The 19,836-nt window shown below is 41.8% G+C and overlaps 2 protein-coding genes across 4 annotated transcripts in view; one reads left to right on the plus strand and one right to left on the minus strand.

Moving 5' to 3' along the window:
* The window catches only part of Med12l (mediator complex subunit 12L), a 304,160-nt gene that overhangs the window by 155,953 nt on the left and 128,371 nt on the right, over positions 1-19,836 (minus strand). The window lies entirely within an intron of this gene.
* The window catches only part of P2ry14 (purinergic receptor P2Y14), a 51,853-nt gene that overhangs the window by 18,155 nt on the left and 13,862 nt on the right, over positions 1-19,836 (plus strand). For 2 of the 3 annotated variants that reach the window (XM_038347260.1, XM_038347258.1), the window contains exon 1: positions 12,889-13,020. The exons of the other annotated variant lie outside the window; for it this stretch is intronic. Coding sequence is in view for 1 of the 2 variants with exons in the window: in XM_038347258.1 (XP_038203186.1) it covers positions 13,018-13,020 (3 nt within the window). In the remaining variant the exon portion in view is untranslated. Of the gene's footprint in view, positions 1-12,888; positions 13,021-19,836 lie in introns of those variants that run through there. 3 annotated transcript variants of the gene reach the window in all.

The raw sequence follows: 19,836 nt of genomic DNA on the forward strand, positions 1-19,836 counted from the left end.
AACTTTAAAGTACCCTATAGCCATTAGTTGGCATTAGAAACTAGTTTGGGTATTAGTACAAAACAGCAGCCATCTACGTACCTCAATCACTAGCCTCCTACTTCATCCACCCCATAAACACATCTTTTTTTTTGGGGGGGGGGTAGAGTCTCCCCGCCAATTCTACATGCAAAATACCTTCCTAATCTCTCCTATAAACAGGTGTTTTCAGAGGTGGGCAGGGACCAGTACAATGTAGCCGGAAACTCACCAAACATTGAATCAGCACTTACTACATAAAAACAGGGCTCTGAAGATCAATATGGCCCTCCCCAAAGAATCAAAGCCTTTGCCATTTGACTGTTCACTGCAGAGCGATCACCAGGCAGTTTCTCCTCTCTGCACCAGGTAAATACATGGTGCTTCAGAGCGTACGGAAACTGAGAGAGACGCAGAACAGCTGTGATACGTTCAGATGAGGGCAAACGGTGACTGGACATAGATGTCACATTTGAGTAATTTAGTTTATTACAGCAAGAAGGGCACTTTAAAGAAATACAGTTATTTACAAGATAAAAGCCAGAGGCAAATGCTTTTTAAGGATTAGTCCCTAATGTTCCTACTGAAAAGCGCAATCAACAGAGAGCAGAGCTGGTGCACCCTGGGCTGTGCTTTGGAAGATGTTATTAAAAAGAGGCCATAAAAAGACTTTGGACCTAGGTCACAGGAAATGAGCAGTGGTCATAAGCTTCTAATGTTTTCTCACAGTGTCAGTCAACCCATTTCCTCAGGATCCTTTCTCCACTTTCACACAGAGAGGCTGAACTATTCACACCCAGCAATACTCTCATGACCTGACACCCACCTGGGACCTTTGCAGGTCAACCAGCCGTCATACAGAGGAGCAAGCAGGAGGCTGTGCTTGACCCATGAGATGCAAAGTGTTATGAACACCCTGCACACACACACACACACACACACACACACACACACACACACACAGAGAGAGAGAGAGAGAGAGAGAGAGAGAGAGAGAGACCCTCCCTCTACAGAGCTTACAAATCTCATTTCTATAACAAAAGTGCTTGCCACACAGCAAAACCAGGATTTGTTCCAAAACATTCCAATGAAGACACGTAAGTCTTAGAGAAAGGAAAGCTCGGGGGAGACCCAGGGGGAGAACAGAGTGAGAAGAGCCATAGAGGAATAGGACTCACAACGAAGCAGAACACAGGAAAAAGGCAGGGAACCACTGTAGACCAAGACACTGGTCTTTCAGACCCGAGTTAAGAAACACGATGAACTTTACAAGCAGTAGATGAAAGAATCTGAGAGAATAGCAATGAGTCAAACATTTTCAGCCAAGTAACTCAAGCCTGTAGGCTAACAGCATTCACTATGTAAAAGAAAGCAGATCTGCATTGAGGTCCATCTAGGTATCATTAAATTCTGGGCCTTCAAAATAATTTAGTTCCCAAAAATTCTCTCGTAACTCTCCAGAGTGTACAGATCTTGCGTGAGCATGTCCCCTGGTTGGCCTCGGGTAGACCAGCTCACTTCTGTTGGTTCACACTCTAAAGCATCCCAGGTGTGAAGTCACTCCACTTTCTTCTCTTGGTTAGGCCTGGGGTGAATGACTCTTTCCCATTCTTTCCTGGGGTTTTTACCACATGCTCCTCAAATCATACAGGCATAAAGAAAAGCTAGCTTGGTTCAAAGAGAGCTTCCACTTTCAACAGAAAGCCAGATGCTCCACGCTCAGCCACCGAAGTCCACATCAGGGAAAATGGAGGAACTAAGGTGGACCTAACACTACCCTAACTCTTAGCCCATTTACTAAGACTCCTTGTTCTCTGTATATTTAAAATTTGTAAATTACAGAATGCCCTTTAAAAACATTTTTAGTTCTAGTAATAAGTTATACAATGAACATATGCACAAAGGTGAATGTATCATTTAGGGAAATAAAAAATAACACTAAATGGTGATTCCAAAAAGTCAAGATTCTACTGGCTGCACTAACTGACCCCACGGCTGTCCGGCTTCCATATGTACACACAGATCTCACCCAGCGGCTTCTCTCTCTGCACATCCAAGCCCATCTCAAACATGCAAGAAGTATGTAACAGGGCCAATGGAAATGCAAAACTACAGCTTTCCCTCAAAGAGAGCAGCAGACAATTTTCCTCACCAAGTATGAGTCACATGACCTGGGGACACAGATTCCGGTTGTTCTAAATTACATGTCAAATATGGCAGCAGGTTCATGAGGTTTTATTGCTGAGGAACAAAGAAAGTCATAAATCAATACTCTTCAATACACGTGAAAACACCAGGCTAGCAGGAAACAGCAAAGTGGGGAATCTGTTACAGACAGGCCTCGGATACGATTCTTAGGCCTTGACTGGTGGAGCTGGTACTCTGCTAATCCATCCCAAATGGTTGCACCTGACAGTCACGAGGATGTTAGTCACACACAGTTGTGGGCAAGGAACGTCTACTAAGAAGATCAGGACAGCACAAGATAAACCACAATTAGAAGCTGGTCCTGCAACATTCCAACCCCCCCACTCCAGCCACTGAAGTGCTAGCTTTGCAGAAGGTCCCTTTCAAGGGTGCTTCTTTCCAGTACAGACTGCAAACATGAATTCCAAACAGCATGAGAGAAATACAAGAAAGTTGCTCAAGGAAAAAAAAATTCCACAAGGCTGTCCTCAATATCTAATTACGACATGGCCCAGAATCCACTGATTTTTCAGCTTTAAATATTCAGACCTACAAAGACAGCTGGCCACACCAGCACCTTGCACTCATGGGCAAGGAACAAGAATGAAAAGGGAAATCCCAAAATCTTGGTCACATGACAGAGAGGAGCCCTGCAGACCACACAACAAAACAGTCATGGTGGGAAAAGTTCCCCAAACCAAAAGAAAACAAGCATTATTTAACCTGTCTGTTCTGCTGGCAAACTGTTCAGTCTGTTTGCATAAGCAAACTAATACTCTCCCTCTCTGACACCATCACTTCTGTTTCTAAACGTCCATCAAAGCCTTTGAGTTACAAAATCATCTCGGAGGCCCATGGCTAGGACTTACAGACTGGGGTCATTCTAGAATAATGACATTTTCAGAACAACACAGCTTCAAACTATTTTCTATAGGCTAAAGGAACCACAGCAGCGCTTAAAACAGCAACTGTGCAGCCTCCTCGAAGGTGTTGAGGTCATTATTTCATGTGTGTGACTTCTGCTTCAGACTGCAGTTGTATTTATTTGTGGGGAGGGTTCACGATCCCCATATTGACTTGTAAAAGCTTTTATTATATTAAAAATATTAATTCTCTGTCTGCTATATGTGCTTCAAATGTTTTTACTAGTTTTCCATCTTCCTATAACTATTTTTCAGTTTGTACAATATATTCTTCCTTCCCTTATGATTTTGATGTTTTGTTTTAAAAAATATGTAAACCCAGGTTTATAGTTGTAGAAATATTCACATAAATTTCCCCTCATTCTTTTTTTACTTCATTTGCATGAAGACCCCCACACTGCCAATTTTCTCCTTCCTATGTAGATCCATGTATTTTTCTCTTAGGGTTCTCTTTGTTGTCTAGGTTCTCTCAGGTTGTAGATTGAAGGCTGGTTTTTCTTTGCTAAAAGCCACTTATGAGTCAGTACATATTATATTTGTCTTTCTGGGTCTGTGTTACCTCATTTAATATAATTTTTGTCTGGATCCATCCAATTGCCTGTAAATTTCAATATGTCATAATTTTTACCACTCTGTAGCACTCCACTGTGTAAATGGACCACATCTTCTTTATCCATTCTTCGGTTGAGGGGCATCTAGGTTGTTTCGAGGTTCTTGTTATTACAATTAATGCTGCTATGAACATAGTTGAGCACATGTCCTTGTAGTACAAATGAACATCCTTTGGGTATATACCCAAAAATGGTATCTTGAGGTAGATTGTTTCTAATTTTCTGAGAAATTGTCATACTGATTTCCAAAAGGGCTCTACAAGTTTGCACTCCCAAACACTCCTCCAGCCAGCAATGGAGGAGTGTTCCCCTTACCCCACATCATCTCCAGCATAAGCTGTCATCAATATTTTTGATCTTGGCCATTCTAAAAGATGTAAAATGGAATCTCAGAGTTGTTTTGACTTGCATTTCTCTGATGACTAAGGATGTTGCACATTTCCTTAAGTGTCATTCAGTTACCTGAAATTCGTCTATTGCAAGATCTCTGTTTAGGTCTGTACTCCATTTTTTTATTGGATTTTTTGTTCTTTTGGTGTCAAGGTTCTTGATTTCTTTATATATTTAGGAGATCAGTCCTCTTTCCAATGTGGGGTTGGTGAAGATTATTTCCCAATCTGTAGGCTGCCATTTTGTCTTGTAGACCATGTCCTTTGTTTTACAGAAGCTTCTCAGTTTTAGGAGGCCCCATTTATTAATTGTTTCTCTCAGTGTCTGTGCTACTGGGGTTATATTTAGGAAGTGATCTCCTGTGCCAATGCGTTCATGTGTAATTCCCACTTTCTCTTCTATGAGGTTCAGTGTGGTTGGTTTTATATCGAGGTCTTTGACCCACTAGAACTGAGTTTTGTGCATGGCGATGGATATATTTTCATTCTTTTACAAGTTGATATGCAGTTATGCTGGCACCATTTGTTGAATATGCTTTCTTTTTTCAATTTTATATTTTTACCTGTCAAAAACAGGTATTGGTAGGTATGTGGATTGATATCCAGGACGTCAATTTAATTACGTTTGTCCTCCTGTCTGTTTTTTATGACAATACCAGGCTGTTTTCATTACTGTAGCTCTATAGTAGAGTTTGAAGTCAGGGATTATTATGTCAGTATAAACAGAGACTATGCTTGCATTTCTTGGCAACCCAGACCTGAATAATCTACACTAATTACAACACTGATGGTTCAGGCAGATTTCTAGCTAGCTTCTTCATCTTAAACTCACCCATTTCTATTAATCTGTATACCATTGCGGTATACAGATTAATAGAACCTTACCGGTAAGGTTCTGGTGTCTTTCTCCTTTGGGAGTTACATGGTGTCTGCCTGACACTGCCTTCTTTCTCCCTGCATTCAATGTACTTTTCCCACCTACCTATATTCTGACTTGTCATAGGCAGAAGCAGTCTCTCTATTAACCAATGATAATAAAACATATTCATAGCATATAGAGGGGAATCCCACATCACGCCAGAAATTCCTTTATTGTAAAGGATTGTTTTGGCTATCCTGGGGTGATTTTTTTCCATATAAAGTTGAGTATTGTTCTTTCAAGGTTGTGAAGAATTTTCCTGGGATTTTGTTGGCCATTACACTAGATTGCTTTTAGTAAGACTGCCATTTTTACTACATTAATTCTACCTACTCAAGAGCATGGGAGAGCTTTCCATTTTCTGGTATCTTCTTCAATTTCTTTTTTCAAACTTTTAAAGTTCTTTTCATAAACATCTTTCACTTCTTTGGTTAGAGTTACCCCAAGATGTTTTAAGTTAATTGTGGCTATTGTGAAGGGTGATATTTCTGATTTCTTTCTTGGTCCATTTATCAACTATATAAAGGAGGGCTACTGATTTCTTTGAGTTACTCTTGTAGGAGTTCTTCAGTAGAATTTTTGGGATCACTTATGTAAACTACCATATCATCAGCAGATAGTGAGAGTCTGACTTCTTTTTGTTTCTATTTGTATGACCTTGATCTCCTTTTGTTGCCTTATTGCTCTAGCTAGAACATCATATACTATACTGAATAGATATGGAGAGAGTAGACAATCTTGTTAAGACTACAATTTTAAAAGGAATGGGAATGCTAGCCCAAAACAAAAGGACTCATCCCGTGTACAAGCACACACATAGACACACATGTACCCACTCATACATTGCCTTGCAACACATTTCTAGAACCAGGGAATCTTTATGAGCATTTTAGAATACTACAGAAACTGGCAGAGGAAATGAAAAATTAATGGAGAAAAAAAGATCCTGAACTTTGCATTCCAAGGAAAGCACAGCAGAACCCTTGAACAGCCCTGCAACATCCACCATCCCTATCCACCCACCCACTCTGAGCATCCACTCCTCGGAGTACCCTGAAAGTAGTAACCTGAGGGTCTGAAGAACTTGTCTACGACCCCAACCTTGTTCCTATCTTACTTGAAGAGCCTTCTGATTCATCTCATGATAACCTCAAGCAGTTTTATGCCTCTTGATTCAGAAGTGAGTCACACAAATCAGCCTGTAAATACACCCAAACATCCATGGACAGAAAGTGAAATGGTATCATGCTCAATTTGTACCTTTGCTATCTAGGTCCACCCCAAACAGAGCTTCATGGCTCAGTGAGGTGGCTCAGAAGGTACAGTGGTTACTAATCATCCTGATGACTTGAATTCAATCCCCAGAAGTCATGGACAAAGACGTAACTTCACAGAGTTGTCCACTGACCACTACATGCATGCTGTGATAAGTACACACACACACACACACACACACACACACACTGGCACACACACAGGGGGGGGGGGGGGAAGAGAGGGAGAATACTATTTAAAAATAGATCTTCATGTCAGTAAAACTAAAATTGAATAAAACTGGATATATATATGTTATATGGTGCTTTAATGGGAATAAGAGGAAGGAAGGAAAAGGATGCATGGACAGAAGGTGGTCTAAGCATCCATCTGAAAAGCACTGTTATGCTCATCCATAAATGCTATATTTAACTCCCCTTTCGAAGCCACACTCTCTCTCATTTATAACCTCTTAGAAATGACAGGCAACCCCACAATGCATATTCTCATCTCCATGTTTTCATAGGATCAGATGATGAGAGCAACACATATTTGCTCTTCTAAGTGCCCAATGCGCACGGTAGTCCCCACAACAATGTTCTGAAGTGGCTGTCATCGTTACTTTATCTATAGGAACTGAAGCACAGAGGGGTCAAGTAATACTCCTAAGCACACAAGCAATGTGTGACCAAGATAGTTTCTTTAATAAAAAATTTATCCTGGAGACTGTGCTCCTAAGCACACAGACATATTGCCTCTAAGATCACGAAGAGTACAGGTCAACAAATGCTTCAACTGTCTAGGAGACCAATATGCAAAAGTAAGATCCTATAAGTATGTACACTGCAATGAGCCCACTGGCAACAGTGCAAGGAGCATTGAGATGGAGCTGAAGATTGAGTGCAAGAGAGAAAGGGGAGAGACACACCTCCTGGGCAAGGTCTCTTAGCAACCACGCCAAATGGTTCTGAGCAAAGAGATGGAAAATGTGAGCATCACTGGTATCCACTTCTCTCACAGGACCCTGGTCCCTATTGTTGGAGGACGCTGTGCGTTCAGCTAGATCTTTATTTTCTTCTGCTGCCTTCAACAGATGTTCAAACACCCTAAGTCCTCAAAAGCCACAGAGGCTTTGTGATGTGGACCCAGAAAACAATCTCTGATTTGGCAGGAAGCAATTATTTAGTAGGTTCAAGTATGACTTTTTTTCCCATGGACCATGTGGGAGGGAGCTGTCTGGCAGGACTTTAAGCACTGTGCAGATACTGTTGCATTACACATTTCTCAAAAAAAATATTATGCAAGAAAAATGGTAACAACCCATAATATTATCAAGAGCCCCTGCTTTTACTGACCACCTGTTTTGCCTAGACATCACAGAATGACAATACACCATGCTTCCTATGACTGTTCCAGCAACCATAAGGAGGGAGGCAGCACCATTTTACATATAAGGAAAGGGACTTAGAGAAAACACACAACGAACACATGGACTCTCTGTAACTCAGGACTTGGAGTACCTTCTGAATCCAGATGGGAATGCATTAGTAAACAGGTTCCAAGCAGGAAATGAAGAATGAAAAGGTAGTTTGGGAGCATCCACACAGCAGGTGGAAGACTTTATGAGCCCACAATGACTACAAATGGCTAACAGCAAAATACCAGTCAATTGAACTTTCTGCTATTAAATTCAGGAGAAAATGAGTCACCCCAAGGACTCTTCAAGACACGTTTCTGTTGTGCTCTGACACCAAGCCTTCTTCCCAAGATGTGTGTCTATGCAAATGAACTGGATTGAATAATTTCCAGTGAAACATGATATTAAAATATAAGAGCTAAGATTTACATGCATGCTAAGTATCTTTAATCCTTGGACTAGCAGTGCTTTTTAAATTTCAAATATTTGAGATTTTATATTTACATATATCTAACGGGATACCCAGGAATGCAACCCAATTCCAAACCCAAAATTAAGTTTTATATACCCTCTTACCCATACAACCTGAAGGTAATTTTATATAGTATATTTCGTGAAGGCATTTGGACAGGGACTCATCACATGAAGTTACACATGAAAGCTTTCAATGTCTATTGTCAAAAAGTTTTTGATTTTTGAGCACCTGGGATTTCAAACATAAACTACACTCAAAGCTGTAGTCCATTTACATACCTTACCTAATGTATATTGGAAAGGGCCACCTGAAAGAGAGAGTAGATGTTATCTCACGTACATTGGAAAAAGCTTCCCTGATCACTGAAGGCAACAGGGCAACTGCAATGCTTAGAAATCAAGTCAAGAGCCTTGGCCACAGACAATAATCACTCTGCTCTAGCAATGCAGACAAAGGATCCCAGTGTCTCTGAAAATAGTGGATGTAATTATCTAGAGTAACGAAAAGTAAAGATGAATATTCATTTTCTCCATAAAAATGACAACATCAACCATAGAGCCTCAAGCTACAATTATGTAAAAAGAAAGAGCTGGCTAGCTAAAAGCGGAAGTGGCTACCAGGGCTGGAAAGGGCATGATTGGCTATTTTCATTCTGAAATCCATCAAAATCTTTGGCTTCTTAAAGAACATAAATGCATGACTTGGACTGACATTTTGAAACAGTTTAATATTTATTAAGAAACAGCAAAAAGGAATGAGAATCAAGTTTCTTAGGCTGGGAGAAGCATGGAGCTGTCAATAGTTAAATGACAGTTACCTTCTTGTACCAGAAAGACTTCTTTTCTCTGTAAAACTTGTAGAGGCAAGGACCCAGGTCCACAGATTGATAAGCAAGGGACAGTGATCCACATCCAGGAAGCCACTCTGAGCAGCCTGTGGGTACCATCCCTCCTCCAGACCAAAGCAGTCAAAGGACTTCATAAATCAGACTGAGAAGGGACATCAGAAGACCTATATTTCTCTGTCTCAAAATCCTGTCTCAAAAAAACAAAAAAAAAAAGAAAGCAGCAGCAGCAGCAGAACAACAACAACAGATTTGACCAAGTCAAACAAAGTAACAGAGGTGTGCCTCAAGTTAGCACGTAAGACCATATTCTCTACCAGGCATGTCCAACCTGTGTACTACGGGCTGCATGCATCTCAGGTCCAATATTCGTAGGTGACAAGCCATGTGGTAATGTCAAATGTTAGACATCCCATATCTCCACATTTAAATCAGCCAGTTTTATTTGACATTGGATCTTCAATCGCAGACACTGGCATCATCTCACTGGAAAGAGCTCATGTCCTGTCCCTGGTCACTATGTAGCTTTGAGTCTGTACACTTTATAGATTCTGGCCTCGTGCTCTATCAGTTCTCTCTCCAGTTCACAAGACACGAAACAATTATGAGCAGTGACTCTCAATTCCCCGATTTTCATCCTGGCATGTTCATGCAAGGCCGCCTTCTTCCTGCAATGCATCCCCATTCTCACCCAAAAAAAAAAAAAAAAAAAAAAAAAAAAAAAAAAAAAAAAAAAAAAAAAAAAAAACAGTGAACCAAGTTTGAGCCACATAATCCAAATTCCTGGTCTTAATAAAAATATATGTACCTTACTCAAGGCTTTCTATTTATCTGTGAAAATTCTAGCACCTAGTGGATTACAGGTGAACACAACTCCTCCTGCATTTCACACAAATATTTACATAAAAACAGTTATGCTTTCTTTATGCTGTAAATCACCAGCCTTCAGAAATAAGTGGGCCCATATGCTCTTGCTGTGGCTTTCCCAAGCATGCAGAAGTGCCACTTACAAAATACACGCTGTAAGTAACACACGGAAGAGAAACTGAAAATCAACACATCTTAACTTTCATAGTCCTTTAATCCCATGCATAAAAAATGGCAAGCAATAAAGATAGAAAAGTCATTGATAAACCATGCCTTCCCTCAGAGCTCAAAATCTCATTAGGACAAAACAACAGAGAAAGGCTTGTCCAGAGCTGGGGTTGCACCCAAGGCCCCTGCACCACCATGCCCAAGGTAGCTAGTAATGTTAGCTGGTGGCTATAAGGAGAGAGAGATGAATAGCCTTTTTCTGTTGTGGTTATGAGGAGAATGAGTTCCCCTGTATGGGAAGGTAAGGTAAGAGACAAGAACACTTTCTACATGGTGGGCGAAGATGTGCCTGAAGGTGGTGCTTCTACAGAGACAGTAAATACTCTGAAAAAAGGAACAAAGAGCAGCCTATTAGAGTCACGTCATCATCCCAATGTTGTTAAAGGATAAACTGCATCAAAGGTTGTTTGCTTGCTTGCTTGCTTGCTTAAGATGAGATAAAGCGCTTCTTAAGGTGACTCCGCACTATTCAGAATGATAGAAATCCCACTTAGGAATTACTCACAGAAATTTTCACTTACTGTTTAAAACCACTTAAACTAAGAGGATGTTTCTATGCCTGAAAGCACTGAAATCCAGATCTCAAGGATCTGTATGTCCACATGGCCTTAGGATACATAACAGTCAGAAGGGACAAATGACCAGGTGTTTATGGGGAGCATAAAGAGTGGTATGTACACATGATGCAAAATTATCCAGCCTGAGAAAGAAATGTGATTTTCCTGCATGATGCAGCTTGCTTAACAGAACCCATATATAATAAATGAAATAAGCCAACCTTGGAAGTGCTACGGGATTCCACAAGAGCACAGTGCCTAGTGAAGTCAAATCCATGCAGACAGAAAGCAGAGTGGCAGCTTCCGGAAAATAAGAAACAGTTACGCAACTGTTCTGCATGATGAACAGATTTCTGAAAATGAAGGTGGCAATGGTTTCACAACCGTCAAAGTAATGTCACTGAAGCCTTAGGAACGGTCAAGAGACTGAGCGTGGCGGCTTACACCTACGACCCCAGGACTTTGGAGGCTAAGGCAGAAGGATCAGGCATCAGCCTCAGCTCAAAGAGACCCTAATCTTTAATTAATTAATTTAATTAATAAACATTCAAGGTCCAGGGGCGAGGCACGCACCTCTAACTTCACCATCCAGGAGTACCAAGGCACAAGGGCTGCAAGCTCTGAGCTTGCTGAGGTCACAGAGGAAGCTCAAGGCGAGCCTGAAATTCCTAACAGGACCATTTCAAAAACAAAACCAAAAAAATGTCAGGATGGAATGTTTTCTGTGCATTTTTACAATTCAAAGAAAAAAATGCTGCCTTAAAATATTTTTTTTTAAAAAACTGGTAGGCGAGCAGTGGGCGGTGAGGAAGGATGTGTGCAGCTCACAGAAGTCACAGGAAAACAGATTACAGGGCAGAGGGGAAGTGAAGACAGAACACGGGAGCCATTTTTTTCAATGCATCTGCAAAAGGAGTTAGAAGAGCAGCTTGATAGTTGCTTAGGAGATAAGAAAGAGTTTGAGGAACTTTTACTTCTCTGAGACAGAGGGCGGGAGACTAAATGGTGAAATGAGAAACTGAGATATTTAAGAAAGAACAGAGGAAGTGAGGCAGGTCCAAGGCTGGAAGCCTTCACATTAGACCAAAGAACAGGGGGGACCCTCAATGCACTGATACTGAGCGATGGGGTGCGATTGTGCTAATCCAGAGTACCACTAGAGAGTGAAAAACCATGCAAACAATTGGCTAAACATTCAGAAACTAGGGCCAGGTAATAAACCAAGATGGAAACAGGGATGTCCAAAATCAGAATGGAGTTGTACTGACAAACTGCAGAAAAAGCAGAAGTCCCCACTAAGGGCTGGGGCTGACTGAGCATACCCCAGAGAGACTGGGACCCTCTTAACCCCTCCCTGATGGTCTATGGCTACATTGCCAGCAAGGTCAAAGGTTCCATGGACACTCCCCCCCACCGTGTACAGCCAACATGTACATGTACATGTACTCACATGTACGGCACTACAGTAGAAGCTCACAGGTGTGTTTTACTCTCAGATTAATTTTCAGTTTTTCATGGGAAAAAAAAGAAAAGAAAAAACTTTCGAGAAGCTAGCCAAACTCAGGAGACTCAGGAATACTGTCGCTATTATTACTGCACCCTCACAGAAAAGGTCAAACTAGACATGGGAACAGTCATCCTCCTGCCGCCTGGGCTCCTCTCCCTCACCACACACAATCTCCCACTGTTCACCCTTGGTCAGGCCTGAACATTTGTAACCATATGAAGGTCTACGTCAGATCCAACTTACACAAGCACAGATTAGAGATGTTCTCCTAGGGCTAGTGGAAGTTTGCACTGCTTGATGCTGAAGCATTTGGCGAGAAGTCAGTATTTCAGAGAGTACTTGAAATGTTTTGCTTTGAGAGCTAATGCAGCATTTCCCACTTGTCAACATAAGCAGACCAGGCAAAAAGCAAAGTACACTTCCCTCGGAACCAGTCAGATGCTGCACTCTGTTGCTGATCCAATCTCTCCTACAAGGACGGTAGAGGCTGGAGGAGTTGGTGAGTAGGAAAATTCCATCCAGTTCAGGATCCAGTAAAAGGCTAAGAAGATGGCAGAGCTGCTGCAGGACAGCAGTAGGCTTTGGCAGAGAAGGGGTTAAAATGAGTTATCTGATACTGTAAAGTGGACAAGCACAGCTGGCTGATGACGCAATCCTCAGAGCAAAGGCAAGCCAATAACTAAAATGCTCAAGACAGAAAACAAATACGGAGCGCGAAGGCCACAGCCCCACCAAAACTGAAGCCAGACTTGAGATGCTCCATGGGAGGAAGTCATAGTCGTCTCTGAAACACTAATGCCTAGGCTTCTGATGAGGACTTCATGGTGAGTCACATTTTAATTTCAAAAGAAAGAAACAGGAATTACATTGGCTTCATAGTGCTTGTGTCTTAGGGCTTAAACTTTCGTTTCCTCCATTCTTAAGTTCTGTTTTTTGTTTTTTGTTTTTTTTTTCTTCCAAGATTTAACAAACATGTAAAGAGTGGTTTTAGTTTTAATTTGCGGGTGGCAAGGATGAAGATACACTTATAAAGTTCGATCTATGATTTACTTTTCTATGAATTGTAAAGTAACTTTCATGAAGCCTTGACTAATAGCTTTCTAACATAAAACATGCTTATTATGTACTCTAGATTATTGATCAGCTATCTAAGGATTGTTAGTTTAATAAGTCCCATTTTATGGAAAAATTGCAAACTTGCAACTGAATGGAGAGATTTAGGTTAATCAACTATAACATGTCCTCATGCTGAAAAAAATTAATGTAGTTAATTCAGTATTTACTATATACTGACAGTTTTAAAGTATTAGCATTAACAACAGGAAAATGTCACAGGGGTAATAAAAATAGTCAGATACCTGCAATATGACCACTTTTTCTAATAAAAGGGAGATCTTTCTCCACCTTTAGCTGCCGTCATGTATACAAAGGCAAAGAGCCATCACGGCACTGCATGATTTCATATGACAGAGGGGATCTCTGGCAACGCCCTCCACCTTTAAGACTTTACACACAAGCAGTCGGATCACTGGATGTTCCAAACAGCTGGACGACACCGGGAAAATCTCCTCATGTCCCTATTTTACCAATCTGAAAGAGTTCAGCAAGTTTCAGGGACGAGATGATTTGTCTGATAAAGGGCAAGGATAGCAATCAGAGGAAACAACCACCTGGCTTCAACTCTATTTCCTTGTCTCTAGCAAACAGTGATCAAGTTCAATAAAATACATGAGCAGACGTGAAGTGCAAGACTGTGCAGGACAAGTCAGCCCTTTAGCTGCATGTTTACATAACACGGGCAGTAATCGCATTATATAAAATAGTATTACTGGGACTCAAAAGGAAGCAAGCTTTGCAGATAAACAGCTAAATTTTGATCTACTGAGACTTTGAACGACATTACGTGTTTGGGATTTAACTTTTTAACTGGCTTCACCTCTGTCCCAACAACGAAAAACAAAGGTGGGTGTATCTGGCACACAGCAGACAATAAAAACTCAATTCTCTTCCCATCCATTGACTAATAACGCAGTAAGTGAGGGGCGGGATTACCAAGAGAACTCCCAACACTAAATTACCCAACCTGTGTACTAAAACACGGTGGGAGTTACAAAGTCATCTGTGACACTAAGGGGAAATGAAACCTTATATGCCAACTGACTATGTAAGTCCTACAGAAAACACAACATTGGGCCAAAGCACATGTAGCGCACAGGTATCAGCCAGGTCCACCGAGTACATCCTGCCCTGAGTGACCCTGCAGTCTGCACAATCCCGTCACTCCTTCCCGGCCACAATCCCGTCACTCCTTCCTGAGGTTCACGAGTAGGCCAGGATCCATAAAGGAGGTGGCTGTACCCAAAAAGAAGTGAGAAGAAGCTACAATGGTTAAATGTGTTGATTTGCAGGTTCACCCAACATATGCATGCTAAGTACGTATATATGTGTATATGTGAAAAAGAATTCAAGATGAAAACGAAAGATGCTAGATCTATAGGAGCCAAGATATGCACTAAGGAGCTGTCCGTGTTGTTGAATTCCTTCATCTTCTTAATGATCTTTTCGCTATTTATATTGTTCAGTATACATAGGTTAGAGGCTAAAGTACTAAAATTAACAAACTAAGCCCAATTTAAAATTCTTTTATTAGAAAACACAGTGAAACGTATTTCAGCCAAAGCGCTCAAACCTTTTTCTTAACATTCCCTTCTACTCTTAAAGATCACAAAGGACTTTTACAGAGCTGTGTTAGAATGTCCATGCAGGTCTTCTAGGCTGCAAATGACTTCTAACTGTCAGTGCTCGTGCCATTTACGAGAGCATCAAGTACTAACCTAGTATGTGTTCAGAATGGTTTGCACAGGCAGGGAGGTGGCACCAGTCTATATTTCGGTACATCTATTCAGCATTTGGTATGCAACAGTCAGACGGTTCTCAGATCCATGGGTCATGTAAGCGGCTAGGAAGGCTGTCTTGGCTAAAGAATCTCACACAAGTAAGGAGATGAGAGGAGTGTTCTGGCCTCTGGGGCTCCTTTCCTGCTGCCAAATGCAGCAATCGTGCTTCCCTAATGTGGAACTGGCACGTGGAACCAAGTTCCACGTACAAATACCCGATATTTTGCTACAATAAAATCCTTCACTCTTGGTCCTTAAGTAGATCCTTTACTCGTGTTTTGTAGACTAATCATTTAGAGAATATACATTCACGGAAAACTTTCTAGGTCTAGATGATCATCCTACCACGGTAAAAGCAGAGCTCACACTGTGACTGTTCCCTTGACTCGGCATTGTAAATTGCAATTGTCTAAAATTCTGCTATCTGAAAGAAACTGATCAAATGAACTGGGGACGAGTATGCAACCCAGATGAATAAATTACAGCCACAGTTAACAACAGGGATAATGTGTAGGAACACGGACGCAAACACCTAATTCAACAACAAGAAGAAATGCAAAGTGCTTTCAGATTTGAAACTTAGCATGTATTTGCGTTTTCAGCTTAACCACACGCACCTGACCAGTAAAATTTGCGCAAACATTTTTTAAAAAAGCAAACACACTAAAATCTGAAACACTTCCGGTCCCGAACATTTGGGTCAAGTGGGATTCTAAACTGTGCGTGTAAAGTCAGATTTTATGTATTTATACATATTTTGCATCAAATAATAGTACAAGAACCATAAAAGATTACAACTTCGTTTTTAATCAAAATATTGATCTGGAGAGGTGGCTCACTGCATAAAGGTACCTACTACCTTCTACCCTTGAGGACTTGAGTTTGCTCCCAGAACCCACGTGATAGAGAAACTGACTTTCAGGAATCACCCTCTCTCATCCTTTCAGTATGCACACACATGCCCCATGTACCTGTATATACACACCACGTGCAAATCACAAGTGCTTTTAGGAATATGTGTGTGTGCGTGTGTGTGCATATAAATATACAGTTGCTATAAAACTGTAAGGCAAAAAAGGAAAGGCTAGAGAAGACAAGATCCAGACCCCAGGGAAAGAAGTAGAGCGTGGCGGGTCACAGGCAGGCCACTGGTTGCAGGTATCCACACACAATTCACAGGACTTTTCCTGTTGTTGAGTTTGAAGGAAATAAAAATTAACAATTAACAACCATGCTTGAACACTGTGATAAGAACGCATAATAAATCATGAGCCATAATTATTCTAGTTTATATCCAAAGATATCTACATAATTGATCTTACTTGCAGGATGTGACAGTTTACAAAAGACTACGATAAAACTCTTGAGATTCTGAACAGACTCGCCATTTGATAGTTAAGTGCTTAACTTGCCTGCAGCTACGTGAACAAATTCATGCAAATGGGGGTGGCCACTGAGTTTCTGCTGTTTGTCACCCACTACTCAGAGTGGTCATGAGCAGTGGGCAACAGTAAGTCCCGCACTCACGCGGCTCACTGTTGGGACACTGGCATAGGTACAGATGGGAAGTGGTTGGAAACGTTATTGAATTTTTTGAGGATGTATTTTATTTTTTATGTATCAATCTTTTGTTTGCATGCATGTATGTGCACCACATGTGTGTCGCTGCCCTCGGATATTGGAAGATGGCATTGGGCGCCTTGCAACTGGAGTTTACAGATGGCTGTGTACCACTATGTGGGTTCTGGGGATAGAGGCCAGGTTGGTGTGAGAGCTATAAACAACTGAGGCATTTCTTCAGCTCCTGTCCCTTTAAGAGATGGAAAGAAAATACACCTGGGGAGGGGATAGAGGACACAAGGAGGAGGGAGGCTGCTGCACACTTGTAGGAGAAAAGGCTCTTGAGGGGGGGTCACGTAATCTGAGACCAGCAGGTCTGCATCTATAAAAAGGTAGCTGCAGGGACAAGACCACAGGCAGACAGACACCAGGGCTCCAATTGCCTACGCCCCAGTGAATTTTTGTCCCTTTTAGACTTCATCCCTACCAGAGCATCAGTATGAAAGCAAACCCAGCCGGCTGTTTCTGTTATTCCTTTGCAGAGTCTGACAAACTTAGGTGGTAGCTCTTGCAAGACCCTGACATGGTCCCTTATCAGTTCTCAGGGAGCCAAAACCTTCAGGAGTTTGCGACAGACTGAAAACATCCATCTGCTCCATTCAGCCTGGCACCAAATGACAGAACCTTGGGAGCTAGGAAGCTAAATTTTTGCTTTTTATTTCTAAATTTTGTTTACAGGACCAGAAAAGAAAAATACAAACACGAAAACACAGAAACCCACCACCTAGAAGAACTGCTCGGTTACCCAAAGCATCAAGTATCTACTCCCTTGCGTTGTCTCCCTGCCCCCATACTGCACTATCCCGCAGGCCAGCTCTGTCCGTGGCATTCAAGAGCCATACACAGACCTGCCTCGCTTGCCCTGTGCTGCCTGGCCAAGCTCACACATGGCAGCGTAGGGGCTTCTTCCAACCATCAGGAGAACGGTGCTGATGGCTCAGGCTGAGGGATTTAGTGCAGACAGGAAGGGGCTATGTTTTACCAGGCCTCGCCAGCTGCTTGCCACCAAGCCAGCACATGCAGGTTAGGTGCAGTGGAGCCTCCTGAGGAGAGGTGGATAGAGCGGCATGACAGGGGCTCTGGAGGCCGCCTGTGGGGATGTGCACAGCACACCAAGTTCCTCTTATCTGTCTGCCTCCTGCCTAACATTGGGACATTCTAGATCATTCAGCGCCCATGCTAGGGCATCATTTGCAGGGTCACCATACAGAACAAACTAGGAAAAGGATGACTTTAGCTGAACACAGTATTTTCAACTAACTAAGGCATCAGTAACTTTAATCCACCCCACTCTTGGTTCTAGGACACAGTTGCACACTGTGAATGATCTAGTCAAGATTTCTACATTCTTTTTTTTTTCAACTAAACAAGGATTGCATTCATCTCCCAAAATTTCTCAAGAATTTAAAATTTCACACGATCCATCTATTCATTCTAATTACTACAGAAAAATGTCCCTCCGTCCTCTTGTCAATTATTGGAACTGGCTCTGCAGTTTTGCTATTACTAACAGTACCTCAGTGACCCACTGGCTCGTAGTTCCTGATACACATCAGCAAAAATGCTGCAGTACCCCTAGAAGCTAAAGTATTCCACCACAGGATATGTAAATGTTTATTCTTACCAAATTGTTCCAGTTCACTGTCCAAGGTGATAAACTTGAGAAACATAAAACAGAGTGCTATTTTCTAAGTCCTAAAACTTAATTTTTTAAGAGTCCTGAACAGTTCTTACAAAGGTAGTCATATATGTATAAGTTGAAATAATTTATATTTAAAAGGGAAAAGATAAGAAACGCAGGATTCAGGGCAGGGCTACTTCTGAGCGGGAAGAGGAAGACAGGGAGCAGCAGATGCAGGATGGGCTGGCAGGGCCCATGTGTTGAGTGGCTCTGGGCTCTTCCAGTTGGGCTTCAGTCTATAGTATATAAGTTAGTGGATACTCCACTGGCCAGGAGAACCATTGTGAAAGCAAATAGCATTATACATGTGTATGATATGAAGTATTTTTCAAAGATTGACAGCAAAGCCTATATAAAGAATACAGAAAGTTTAAAAAGCCAGGCCAGGCCAAGACACAGTAACCAGAGACAAGGCGAGGTTAATCCACTGCAGTCGATGTCTGCATGAGATCGGCGGCTCGTTGACCTCTCAAGACACAAATGAATGGACCAGAGTTACAGAGTAAACAGAGGGGGATGCTGGGAAGAAAGAAGGAAATACCAGCACAGGTCAGGACTACAAGAACCCTGAGCTCCAAACAGGCATGGACCATACCAGAGCCATTCGTTGCTTTATTCTCAACATCAAGGGCACTGACTAATAATTCGTATCAACAGAAAAGAACATCTTTGCAAGGAAGAGAAATTTCGCTTTATTTTTAATGACACCATTAAAAAGATTTCAAATAATACAGTCATGGCATTTCAAGTGGGGGAGTATACAGAAGAGCTGTGGGCCAAGGGGCATCTGTAGCTCTGGGGAGCTCGGTGACCCCAGGGGCTGAGGCCTTGTACCTCCTGGACACTGCACAGGGGACCAACTCTGCCCTTGGCACACAAATAACAGCAGAAAGTAGTCCTGGGACGGAGGGGAACGGGTGGTTTCTCACAGGAAGCACTGGGAGATGCTGTTCTGCCTTCTGCCTGAAGGTGGGACAGAGTGGAAACAGCAAGGCCAGTCCGGCTCACCTGGGAGTGTGAAGCTGTCCTCTCCCAGGAGAGATACCTGAGGCACTTGCAGAAAATGCAGGGGTCAACAAATCTAGTCACAAAGCTGTGGTCTGATTAGGATGACCCTTGCGAACTGAATCAGCTAACCAGGAAAAGAGCATGTGAGAAAGGCTTAAAATCCCACCGAGGGCTTTTTAAACTAGCTTGTTTAGATACATAACTAGTACAGGTTAACTTTCTCCAACACAGCTGACGGAAGTTAGTGGTACACAAGAGACTTAATATAACTTTTAGCAATGCAGACAGAGAAGAAACCACTTTTACCAGTGCCCCTGGAGGAGAGGCTTCTTCAACTTCATAATGATTAAAGATATACAGTGGATTTACTTTTTCGTCTTCTATAATACCATAGGTTAAGTAGTTTAAGCAGGTATTACGTCCTGGTAGACTTT

The sequence above is a fragment of the Arvicola amphibius genome, chromosome 11 (assembly GCF_903992535.2).
Source record: "Arvicola amphibius chromosome 11, mArvAmp1.2, whole genome shotgun sequence".
NCBI classification, from domain to species: domain Eukaryota; kingdom Metazoa; phylum Chordata; class Mammalia; order Rodentia; family Cricetidae; genus Arvicola; species Arvicola amphibius.